This window comes from Symphodus melops, assembly GCF_947650265.1.
Source record: "Symphodus melops genome assembly, chromosome: 5".
Taxonomy (NCBI): Eukaryota; Metazoa; Chordata; class Actinopteri; order Labriformes; family Labridae; genus Symphodus; species Symphodus melops.
In genome coordinates this window covers 10273638-10285691 of record NC_136695.1, presented here as the reverse complement: position 1 = coordinate 10285691, position 12054 = coordinate 10273638, and the positions used below count along the sequence as shown (strand labels likewise).

The 12054-nt window shown below is 39.7% G+C and overlaps 1 protein-coding gene across 1 annotated transcript in view; it reads left to right on the top strand.

The window, feature by feature from the left end:
• usp45 (ubiquitin specific peptidase 45) overlaps positions 1-12054 on the top strand; it is a 39040-nt gene that overhangs the window by 7364 nt on the left and 19622 nt on the right. The window contains exon 6 of the mRNA XM_079344005.1: positions 10806-10957. Within this exon, the coding sequence (XP_079200131.1) occupies positions 10806-10957 (152 nt within the window). The remainder of the gene's footprint in view (positions 1-10805; positions 10958-12054) is intronic.

Genomic DNA, 12054 nt, shown 5'->3' with positions numbered 1-12054 from the left:
GTACATCACATACCTGAGGATTTTCTAGATGCTTTCTGCATTGTGTGTTTTTAATGAACTTATACTCTGTGATACTCATGCTTCTCCCAGGTACAAAGCAAATGAGGTACAAACAGCACCTCATGGAGTACAAAGAGCCGAACAAAAGTGGCTAGAAATGAGACAGTGTATGCTCTGGAGTTAGCTGACACATGTACACACATCTTCCTCAGCCTAGGCTTAGCAAGCATTCTTCTTAGGTAATTTTGTAATTTCTGTTCAATATTGGATCTGATTGTCTTTTAAAAATATATAATTTTTGAAGTGTCACATTTGTATACCAGCTCCACGTGAGCCAAGTAAGCAGAGGAGATTATGGATAAACAATGTATGTGATTTATATGTCGATGTACTTGAGCAGCTGCCCTTTGGTGGACATGGTGCCACTAAGGGGTCCAAGTTGTTTAGAAATATTCTGCTGAGCAGAATAGTTGCTACTTACAGCTCTCCCCTTTGCCTCTTTAAATTACCTGTTACCCTTCTGCCACCCAATTGTTCCACACCGGTCGTCCAAATGGGTATAGAGGCAGGCAGCCATTGTTGCAGCAAAATAGGTGGTTGTTGTCTGTTGAGGAGCTTGTGAAATTGCATTTCAGTATGAAGGCCATGTTTTCAGCAGAAGCTGCTGTTGCACTGTTTTTCCTATATCCCCCCCCCCCTTTGCACAAAAGGGCCCCAGCAAGGTTTTCTTTTTCAGATTCTATAATAATTTTTGTGCAACAACAGCTCAGGGTAGAAAGAAAGTCGATTAACTGTGCTCTCTCACCATCAAGGCCTTCAGCTCAAGTACCAGAGTCCCAGTAAACATCGAATTGACCTCAGCGGGATAGACTCCAGCTTGTTACACAGCTGGGATGTCTTTGTGGAGCAAATTAAAACGTTCATTGTGAATTGGCATCACGGTTTGTTTCTCACTACAGTCTCTCAGTTGTGTTTTTCTGGCAGCGATTGCCATCAAGCACTATTTAACATTATCCTCAATTTCTTTCATTTGAATTTTATTAAAGAATAAGGGAAAATTCTAAAATCGGATTGTTTGGTCACACATAGAAAAGTAACATGTCACTGATGGATTTCTGACTTAAACATTCTGAAGCAAACATAAGTGCATGCTTGATTGGGGCATGCCACTAAAATAATAACACATATTTATTATAATAATTATTTTCTTGTATGGATTTAAAAGGTTGTTGCCTCTAAAACATTTAAAGGCGGCTTGTCAAACATTCTGGCCCGAGAGCAGCTTTCATCCGGCCCGCAAAACGTTTTTGGAAGAATGGAGAGATTTTTAAAAAATAATTGAGAGATTTTTATTTTTTTCTTAAAATAAATCTTTTTAATAGATATTTCCACTGAGTTGTAAATGAACTATGTAGCACCGGTAAAGTGTACCACGCTGATACGCACAAAGCACTCTCTGTCATGCGTAACGGCCCAGACCGCCTCCACACATCTTGACTCGGTGTCGGATTCCAGACACCAGCGTTGAGCTCTGTCATCTCCCTGACTTATTTTTCCTCTGATTGTAGACGCCGTTATTTAAAATAAATATTAACTTATTGTATTTACATTTTTTTAGTTCACCCAGAGGTGAAAATGTTGAGCACTAAAAAGTTTCAGCGTGACGTCACTTCTAAATCAAGTCCGGCTGTCGTGCTCTTATCATCAGACGGTGAAATGTCATTATAACATTTCCTTCTTATTTGAGAACGATATTTCGTACAGGCTCTCCGATCATATAGAGGTCTGCCGGTTAAATCACGGAGCAGCTCGAAAATGATAAACTGAACTATGGGCACAGATTCATGGCGCACTAAATGCCTGTGACAGAGTTGGATTACGATGGCACAGAAACATGGAAGATTGTAGGGCTTATGAATGCCAAAAAAAAAATCCAATTTGAAATATATTTTTTTTTATCATATCATGCAAGGAGAGCATAATGATGAATTAAAAAGATTATACAGCAGCCTATATATTCAATGTGTCAAGTTATAGTGATGTCTGCAAAATTTGCCAGGCCCACTTGAGTTGTCATTTGAACCAATCCGGCCCCCGCCCGTTCATCGTCACATTTCTCTCCTTCTTGACACATTTATAGTTAAAACCTTAAAATCTTGGTCTAATGACAACTTTGTATTTCCCTACATTTTATACATTTTATCAATCTGTCTCGTGTAAACATAGATGTAACAAATACACAACTCCACACCCACATACACAAATCCCTGTAAAGTCTCAAAAAAAGTATGTATAGGTAAGGGAAGTCTCCTTAGATCAATGACTGAATGAATGATTTGGGAAACCCAGCATGCTTTAATTAGAGAGCAAAGATGTGAATGTTATTGTATGCTTAAAGATATTATCTTTTTTTTTTTTTCTGATCAGATCAGAGTCCGTTTCTAAGAACCTTTGCCAAGGGCCCAGGTACAAGATGTTGTGCTGTGTGCTTACTGCTCACTTCTTTGCCGGGACATTGATTTTAAATAGCGTAGTTCTGAGGTAACTGTCCGTCTTGTTCATGTGAGTCAGTAGTCAGTTTGGTGCTTGTCCCCTGGTGGTGCTCTCATGGAGGCAATCAAGGGTGATTCTGTCTTTATTCCCACCATCGCACATGAAAGTAGGCCAGATAGTGGGTAACAAATGTGTGTGTGTGTGTGTGTGTGTGTGTATGTGTGTGCGCATGTTTGTGTCTGTAAGTAACATGGAACGGGGTACTCTTGGCCTCAGATGGCAAAGAAACAGGCTTTTCATGCCCTGCAGTCACAACAAATTAGCGGATTAATAAGACATTTGGTGTTGCTTGGCCTTCCTCTTGACTGCCTGCTCTGCATGAAGGGAGCTGGCCTTGGCCCTCCACTCTGCTGCTCTGTCAGTGAACATGGAGGCATGAAGCCCACTGGCCATACCATTTGACGGCCTCCCAGCCTAGTTGAGGACAGAAATCTGATCAAGCAGACTTTTTTTTCAGGGAAAGTTTGTTTAACAGGTTTTCTGTCTCTGGCTTTAGGAAATCAACATAATGGCTACATGAGAAAACGTTTCAGGTTCTTGTGTACTCAATGTATGATTGCGGAAAATATTGTTAAAACAAAAAGCATGTTTTTGAAGCTAGAATCCTGGCCTTGGCCGTGCTTCATTATTATAGAACATTTTACCTTTTGGAAAGACTTGAGTTAGTCATGTGTTATTTTTCATTAGCAAGGAGTCTTACTGTTCTCTGAAAAAAGCAGATACATCCAATGCTTCTTTGTGTGTCTGTTGTGTGAAAAAGAGCAGGGAGTGCAGGAGGTGTTAGCATACACGCGTGCATGTGGATGATCCTGAGCACCGCGATGATTTCCTCTGCCCTGGGGAAAGGCTCCAGTGTCACTGCTGCCCAAACTCGGTGGCTGAGCAAGGAGGGCCAGGTGGTGGTGCCGAGTGCAGCACAGTCAAGCGTGGCTGCAGCGCATGCTGACATTTGCCTTTACTAACTGCTGGAGGGAGAGGAAAAATCTGCTTTTCCATATGCTTGTGCTCATTGCAACCCTTCCCTCCACCCACTGCGCTCCCCTCGCCCTTTTCTACTCCACTCTCCCCAGTCTCAACCAGATGGCTCCCTGAACATTGTTTACCTTGGGTGACGGTCCCAGATGCAGAGTGTGTCCATGGGCATCCCCATTCCGCCCAGTTAGTTCCTCATTCCTCTGCTATCTCTTAGCTGAAGTGCTAGTTGCAGCTCTTGTACTGTTGTGGCAGGATGCCTTCTCTCACAAACACCACAACAAGTGCACACAATCATTTAGATACTTGTTCTCTCTTAATATCTGTCCTTTTTTTCTCAGGTCTTTACACTTCATTAATCACATATCTTTACACATACATTAATTAATCTCACACCAAATCCAAAAATACACAGTTCATTTTCTTGCCCAGGACTGCAGTCCCTCCCCATGTCCACACTTTTCAGTGCATTGACATATGGGAGCTACCTTATGGCTGCATATTGAAGATGGAAAAAAGGCCTCCAGATGTTGCAGACATAGAGGACCAGATGTAGTTAGCACCGCTGAGCGGAGCCGCACAAAATGATGACATCTTAACAAGCGAAACGTCTTCTTTGTCTAAAAGTAAAAGCCCCCAAAAGTTCTCTTAATTCCTCCTCGGTACCGAACAGTTTCTGTTTGAGCTATGTTAAATCAAGAGAGCAAAGTTCACCAAGCATAGAAAAATCTAAAAAAAAAAAAGCAGCAGACCAAAAAGAGGCAACGTCCTGTATACGTGTGTGCTCAAATAATTGTGTTTTTTTTTTTCTTATCAATTCTATTGAACAGAAAAGATGTCCTTTCACCCACATTCTATTGACTGAAATTTGATTGAGTATGAAATGCAAATTGCCTGGCCACGAGTAGAAAGCCCACGGTTGGCATTCCAGCGACTGTGTCCAGGGCACTTCTGCTTATGTCCATGACCTTGAGGAGGAAACTCGATGGGCAGCGGCCAGCAATGGGCTTTCTACTGCTGTCGGTTGAATACCTTTCCAACAAATGTGTTGTGCACAAGGAGTGGTTTCTAAGAATTCAATGTGTGCTATAGCAAGGCCATTTAGGAAAACGGTGAGAGTAAAGGTTGAAATGATAGTTCTCATGGTTAACAGTTCAATTGAATTTTCTTACTTTGGATTCAGGCAGGTTCAGACCAGTGACCTTGCTGCCATTTTACTCTCTTGACTGGCTTATCTGGGTGAAGTGCAAATGAACCTAACTTTTTGTGCTTACCAGCGTCATTTGATTTCTTTTCTGCCTGTAGGCTTTAAGGGTGCTGCTGTTAGTCCCTATAAGAACTTCAACATTTACCCTGGTATATCTTTTTCTCAGCCTATAGTAAAGGTAGAAGAATTCCCTATTGTTAAGAGGGGTGTTATAAAAACTATGAAATATAACAGTGAATTAAATAAAAAGAGTTGTGGGGAGGTTCCAGCTTTATTAACTATTTTAATTACACTAGTGTAGATGTTCTTACTTTATCTAGTTTCATGGACTCATGTGGCAGCTGCAGTTGAGAAGCTGATGATGCTGGCGTGTTTAATGCTGCTCCAAATGTTTAGTTTGGAAAGGAAAACTAAAATATATAAATACAGATGTTAGAAATATTTCAATCAATCAATCAATCTTTATTTGTATAGCGTCAATTCATAACAGGCGTTATCTCGAGACACTTTACAAAAGCAGGTAAAGGACCTTACTGTTTGTCTGTTAACATTAACAAAAGAGCAGGTAACAAGACCATGCTCATTGTTATGTTTACAAAAAGCAGGTAAAAGACCTTACTTATGGCTATATTACAAGAGCCCAGCTGAATCCGTCATAGTGTGGCAAGAAAAAACTTCCTTTTAACAGGCAGAAATCTTCAGCAGACCCGGGCTCATGACGGAACAGCCATCTGCTAAACTGTGCTGGGCTTGAAAATGGGATGGGGGAGATGGGACAAGATGCAGAAAGAAGAATAGGATAGGTTGGGGGGGGGGTCTGGGCAGGCCATCCTCGGGGGGGGTGGGGGGGTTGTTTGGGCAGGCCATCCTCACCAACAGTCCCAAGGAACCTAAGAGAGCTCAGGAGCTCCCAGAAAAAGGAGAGGTTAGAATATAAAGATAGTGACAAGCAGTAATAAGATATGAAAGCAGGGAGAGAAAGAGGGAGAGAGAGATAAGAGATCCTGGTGCCAGTTCCCCCGGTAGTCTAGACCTATAGCAGCATAACTATGAGCTGGTCCTAAGCCAGCCCTAACTATAAGATTTATCAAAAAGAAAAGTTTTAAGTCTATTCTTAAAAGTACCTAGTGTGTCTGCCTCCTGGACCCCGACTGGTAGACGATTCCAAAGGAGCGGTGCCTGATAACTAAAGGCTCTACCTCTCATAGTACTTTTAGAGACTGTAGGTACCACGAGCAGGCCTGCATTCTGGGAACGTAATGTTCTTGTCGGATAGTACGGTACAATTAACTCTTTAAGATAGGATGGTGCCTGACCTTTTAGAGCTTTGTAGGTGAGCAGAAGGATTTTAAATTCTATTCTAGATTTTATAGGGAGCCAGTGAAGAGAAACCAATACAGGAGTAATGTGGTCCCTTTTCCTCGTTCTAGTCGGAACACGAGCTGCAGCGTTTTGGACGAGTTGAAGGGTCTTTAGAGATTTACCATAGCACCCTGCTAAAATAGAATTACAGTAATCCAACCTGCAGGTAACAAATGCATGAACTCATTTTTCAGCATCATTTTGTGACAGGATCTGCCTGATCTTAGAGATATTACGAAGGTGAAAATAAGCTGTCTTTGAAATTTGTTTAATGTGGGAATCAAAGGACATATCCTGATCAAACAGAACTCCTAGGTTCCTAACAGTGGTACTAGAGGCTAAGCTAATACTACTAAGGGCCGTCATATCGGCAGAGAAAGTCTCTCTAAGGTTCTTAGGTCCAATCACTATAACTTCAGTCTGATATATTTAAGAGACATAGAATAATGTCAATGTTTCCAAGCCATGCATTAAAAAAAGGTTATCATGGAACGTAACAAACTTGAGATGTATTTACTCTCTTGGAACTTTTAAAGGTATAGATGTAGATTTTGGTTGCTAATGGTTGCATTGAATTATATAGATAAATTAAAAATGGACTAAACCCATGTTTAATGTATTTTATTGTCAAGCACATTGCCTCAAATATTACCAACAGTTATCAAAGAAATCCGTCATTTTATAGTTTTAAGCCGTCATGATGAGTCGCCATGACAAACACGAGATGTTTCATGTTGCCAAGGAAACACCGGATGTTGCGTGACCACTGCATAAGCTGTTGGGACATGCTACTGAAAGCTGCCGTACTGTTGTTGTATGTGCTGCTGTGATATAGAGGTCGTTTAAATTAGTTTACATCGTCTGTAAACGTGTTGTCTTTCTCAGCTCGGTTTGACCCATTCGTATTGACTACAGTCAACACAGTTTGTTTTTACCGGAGGGGGAGGGGCGTGGCTAATTGTTTTGATGTAGAGACGGATTTTACAAACTGTGCGTTTAAAATCTGCTTATATTAGTGAAACATATTTAACCTATGGCATTGCTTGGTTGCTTCAGGTAGAGTTTTTTTGTTTTTTTTTAAATGTGTGCAGATAGGAGAGAACTTGTCTGCTCACTACAACTTTAAAAGACGTCCTTCACATTTTTATCAATTTCATATATATAAGCCTAATGATGGAATAGCTCTTGTTTTCTTTTACAAATGTATGTTTGTTTATAATTTTTCCCATATGTTCTTCAATCACTTGATTACAAAAAAGGTAGGGCACTGATCACGTCAGTATCTATGAAGACATCAGTGACCTAATTGAAACTGTTGTTACCCTTTTTTATCAGTCCTTTTTAAAGACATCTGTTGATGAAAAAACATCCTTTAAATCAGACACTGTGGTTCAAGTGAGCTTTATTTCACTGCACAGTGGAGAGAGATGGTGTGAGCTCAAGTAAAGATTATATGTCCCCTGGGTTCAGAAAGCAAAAACTGAAACCAAAGATATCTGCTTATTCTCTGAAAGCAAAAAGAGGCAATGCAGCAAAAACCAAAAACAGAGATGTTCTGCCTCATTCTGGGAGACGGAAGTCATGAAAAGGTTCAAATGGTGAAAGAAATGGTGCCACAGCTAGATGTTAAGTGCTTGAAAGGAAGATGACCACAAATGTTTCTTGGCGAAACTTGATAACCTCGGTTAGCACCTGATTTGCATCTTTCAGAATCGTACTTTTACACATACAAGGAATGTGTCTTGGTGTATTGGTGCAAAAACAGTGAACATGAGAAATAATGCCAAAATAGCAAGAACTTAAATAAAATGAAATATAAGAAGCAATTACCAAATATTAAATAATACTAAAAAACACAAAATGTACAAAAGGTGCGATGGAGTGCTTGTAAGAAAATAAATGTGAAGTCCAATGAACATTAATGTTACACATAAAAACAGTTTCAGCCTTCTGCTCTGAAATCACAAGACCATCTGGATTATTCAGAGTTGAAGAAGAGATTGTACAGGTGAGGCTTGTTTTTTATCACAGCGCTCCTGATTGTAAGCTGGTTCTATTATTATCGAGATTTCTATGTTTTCCTAATAATATCAAGGTGCTAGTTGTTTAACAAAGTAAAGTGGACTCTGAACAAGTAGGTTTATACAGGAGGGACAGTGAGAACATTGGAACCGGAAACTGTCAGCAGATTGTCTGTAGTACACTTTTTTTAGTGTAAAAAAATGTACTTAAGTTATTTGTACCTACACGTCTGCTGATGTGCGTACACATCTGAGAGAACCTTTTTCCAGAATAAATTCAAACGTGGGACACGATGCAAATGATTTGTATTCAAATACGTCTTCAAAAAATGAGGACTTTCAAATCTTCAGTTTCAACATCAGAGGTTTTAAACTTAAGTGAACGGATGCTAACGCCAAGTTTGTTACAAAGGTTGTCAAATTGTCAATACTTAATGATACATGTTCTAAAATGAGGATTATCACAGTTATGTTAATGACTGATGGTACTGAAAAGGACTGAAGCTTTAACAAAACTACAGATCTCAGTCATTACGTAACCCAGAGTTGCATCAAGCAAAATATCGGCAGTTTTTCGATACCAAAAGGTTGCCAATGCATTCGTACAATTCAGACATGTTAGATTTTTTTTTAATTAAAAACAAGAAGATTGGGTGTCTAAGACTTCCATGTTATTTCTTTGCTTATTTTGTATGAGAATCATATCAAAGTTAAAAAATCTGTCATCCTAACCCTATCAGTAACATTGTATTGGCAACAGATTTTCATGGTCTTTGACTGTTTTAGTCGCTGGCACGCCATCAGTTTCCTCGGCTTTGCTAACTACAGTAGTCTTCCCCCAGCTGACTATCTGTATGTCACTGTTAGATTTCTACCATCTGTGCCTGAGTTTGTGTATAAGGTTAGTCTTCATTGGTGATCATGAGTAACAGCTGGCTCTGGAGAGCAAAGTCTCCAACCCACGCCCCCCATGCTCCCTCACTAACCAGCGGAAACTTCCACAGCTGTCATCTGCTTTCCCAAATGACCCAGCTTTCCTTCCAGCTGCCATCACAACACCCTGCTCCCATCCCCAGTCTCGCTTTAAGGCTAAACCTTTTTTATTTTGTACTGGGCCCGTATCCTTAATAAAGGGACACTGATATTTTCCAGCTTAAAGCCACGTTCCATCTGCAATCCCAAAGATGATTATTTTGAGTATCAGAGATTGTTAAAAAAAAAAAAAAAAAGAAGAAGAAGAAAGGAAATCTCAATCATCAGTGCCAACTCTGGGATTTTAAATGGAAGCTTTATCAAATCCAAACATTGTGGACTGTAGCTATCCCCAGACTAAGACACAAATGAGAATATGTTGAAACCTTTCACTTTATTTTTCATTTCTGTTGTCAATGGGTGCCAACTAAAAGGTATCTGAACTCAATGTGGTAGAACTACAAACTGATCAGAAGAACACGTGGCATTTCCCAGCCTTAGTTAAGTTGTCTGGACATTTTATAAACAAGAAGTTCACTATATTTTTTTAAAATTAGTATGAGCAATATCAATATTTAGAAAGGCCATTGGTATTTCAACTGAATTCAACATTATGAAAGAAAACTTTGTTCTCAAATGATGAACATGATAATGTTGTTGGTTGTTTGTTGGTATTTCTACTGTATTGGAACACTTCTGCTTTGAAGAGGCCTTAAAACCTGTGATTACATAACTAAAGATGGAGATCTTCCATTTGATAATAAAATAATACATTATTCTGACAAAGGGTATGAAAATATGGGCTTAACCTTTTATAATCCCCTGAGAAACACTGTGGAGCAGCTGAGAGCAAGACTGACGAGTAGCATCCATGTCACCCTGCCTGATTCAAGCTCTGAGCACTTAGAGCTGTTTCCACAAGATACACCGACACGCATGACTCACTAATGATGGCTACAGCAGAGAGGAGGAAGATTCTCCTCCTGAAAAACCCTTAGTCTCTCATCTAAAGCCCATGTTTGACATTTAAATGTTAGTTGGTTGGCTGGTTATCGGGGATTTTTGGTTGTAAATATTGTTCCTATTATCTTTAGCAAGTGAGTGAACAAGATTAAATGATACTAGAGGTGGGGAGAAATGTGAGATTTTTCTCTTCTAAGATTTAAAAAAGCAACAAGAAATTTGGCCAGTCTCACAGATGACTGGAGTAGATCCTGAGCTCATTCATCCATAGACTTTGAATCCATGGATCCGAAAACGTTTTGAGTAAAAAAACTGATTCTGAATCGAATGGTGACTCCAAGAAAACAAAATCAATTCGAGACACCCAAAGCTACCCAGCCCTATTAAAAAAACCTGAGTAGCAGAATATACACCATGAGCTGGTCTACTTGACTATAGTCATTCATTGTGAAAATATCAAAATCGTGTTATAATTCTTTTTTTTGATCAGTTTGAATACCTGCATATTTTTTAAAGAGATTGAACTCAAGTAATAACTTTGACTGAGCAACTTTCACTTTTATTGAAGTACGATTTGACCAGGAGTGTGTATACTTTGACTCGCGTAATGAAGTTGTGTATATTGGTTTGAGCACATTTAACATGCGTTGCACATTGTATGTATAATAAACCAATAAATCATTTAGTCTTCATGAACAGTCTCTTAGTTTGTACTACCACGGTGTTTAAGTGTCCTGTTTCCATCTGTGTTCTAGGAGCATCACCCAAGATCATCAAGCTGCAAGAAGAACCATCAGACAACACTGCCTCAGCTAAAGGCAAAAGTCCAGTCATCAACAGCACCCAGGTCCCTGTGAAAGGCATTAACAACCTGGGCAACACCTGCTTCTTCAATGCTGTGATGCAGGTCGGTATAACAAGTTGCTGCTTGTTTTTGCCCTGGACCTTCTTGAAAAAGAGATTTTTGATCTCAATGAATATTTTTTTTCTTGGTTCAATAAAAAAATGGCGACATAAGAAAAAACAGATAGATTGCTACATTTTATATTTATAATGTTGCAATGTTGCAAATGAATACTTTTTGCTTGTGATGGTCATGATTAGAGACGAGGAAAGTCATCAAAAAGGATCCCTGTTTGTCTATGCTGCATTAAACGTCCTTTATGACCTTTTGAGAAGGTATAATGGTAGGATGTTCAGACTTCATTAAGTGCTGCTTCTCTATTCAAGTGTCTTTGAGTAACTAGAAAAGCACAATGAAAGTCTGATATTATTATTATAGTAAACAGGACTTCATCCTTCCAATGATCGCAAGTGTAAACAGACTAGGCGCAGAGGTCACTCTGAAGTGTATTCATTACAGCTGTGAAAGCCGTGCTGGCTTGGACAAACTCACTTGTCCATACGTTAGTGTCACTCAGTTGGTGCAGAGCATGTTCTCCACACATCGCCGCAATGCAGCCTCCTCACTCTTTCTCTGGTCGGTCATGGTGACTGCAAACCGACACAATGAAGCGTTTTTTTTCCGCCATTTTCTTAATCACCCCGTAGGCCTTCCATGTTGATTGAAATGTGAGTTAGCAGCGTATACATGCCTTTCCCTCATTCTGTCTGTTTGTTTGTATCGTCTCCTTGAAAATTGCAATCTCTCCGTCCAAAACATGTAATTGTCTGAGGATGAGTTGTGTCTGTGTTCACAATACCGGCCCCATTGTGCGCTTTCCATAGCAACTGTCTTCATTGCCAGGGTGTGACAAAACAAATATCCTTTTGAAATGGAAGGAAAAGATGTTTCTCTAAAATGAAAGGACAATGACGGCTCAGCCTATCTCGTCACCAAGGATCCTCTCAGTGTCTGAAACTCACAGTTCATGGATACATTTGAAATCCTCTGACAGAATAATGAAATCACAAGTTCCCTTAAGCCCAGTAAAACGGTGATAACTTGTGGCGAACTCTGCGATCAATTAAAAGGCCGTCATGAAATGTTAAGTGTGGATGCGG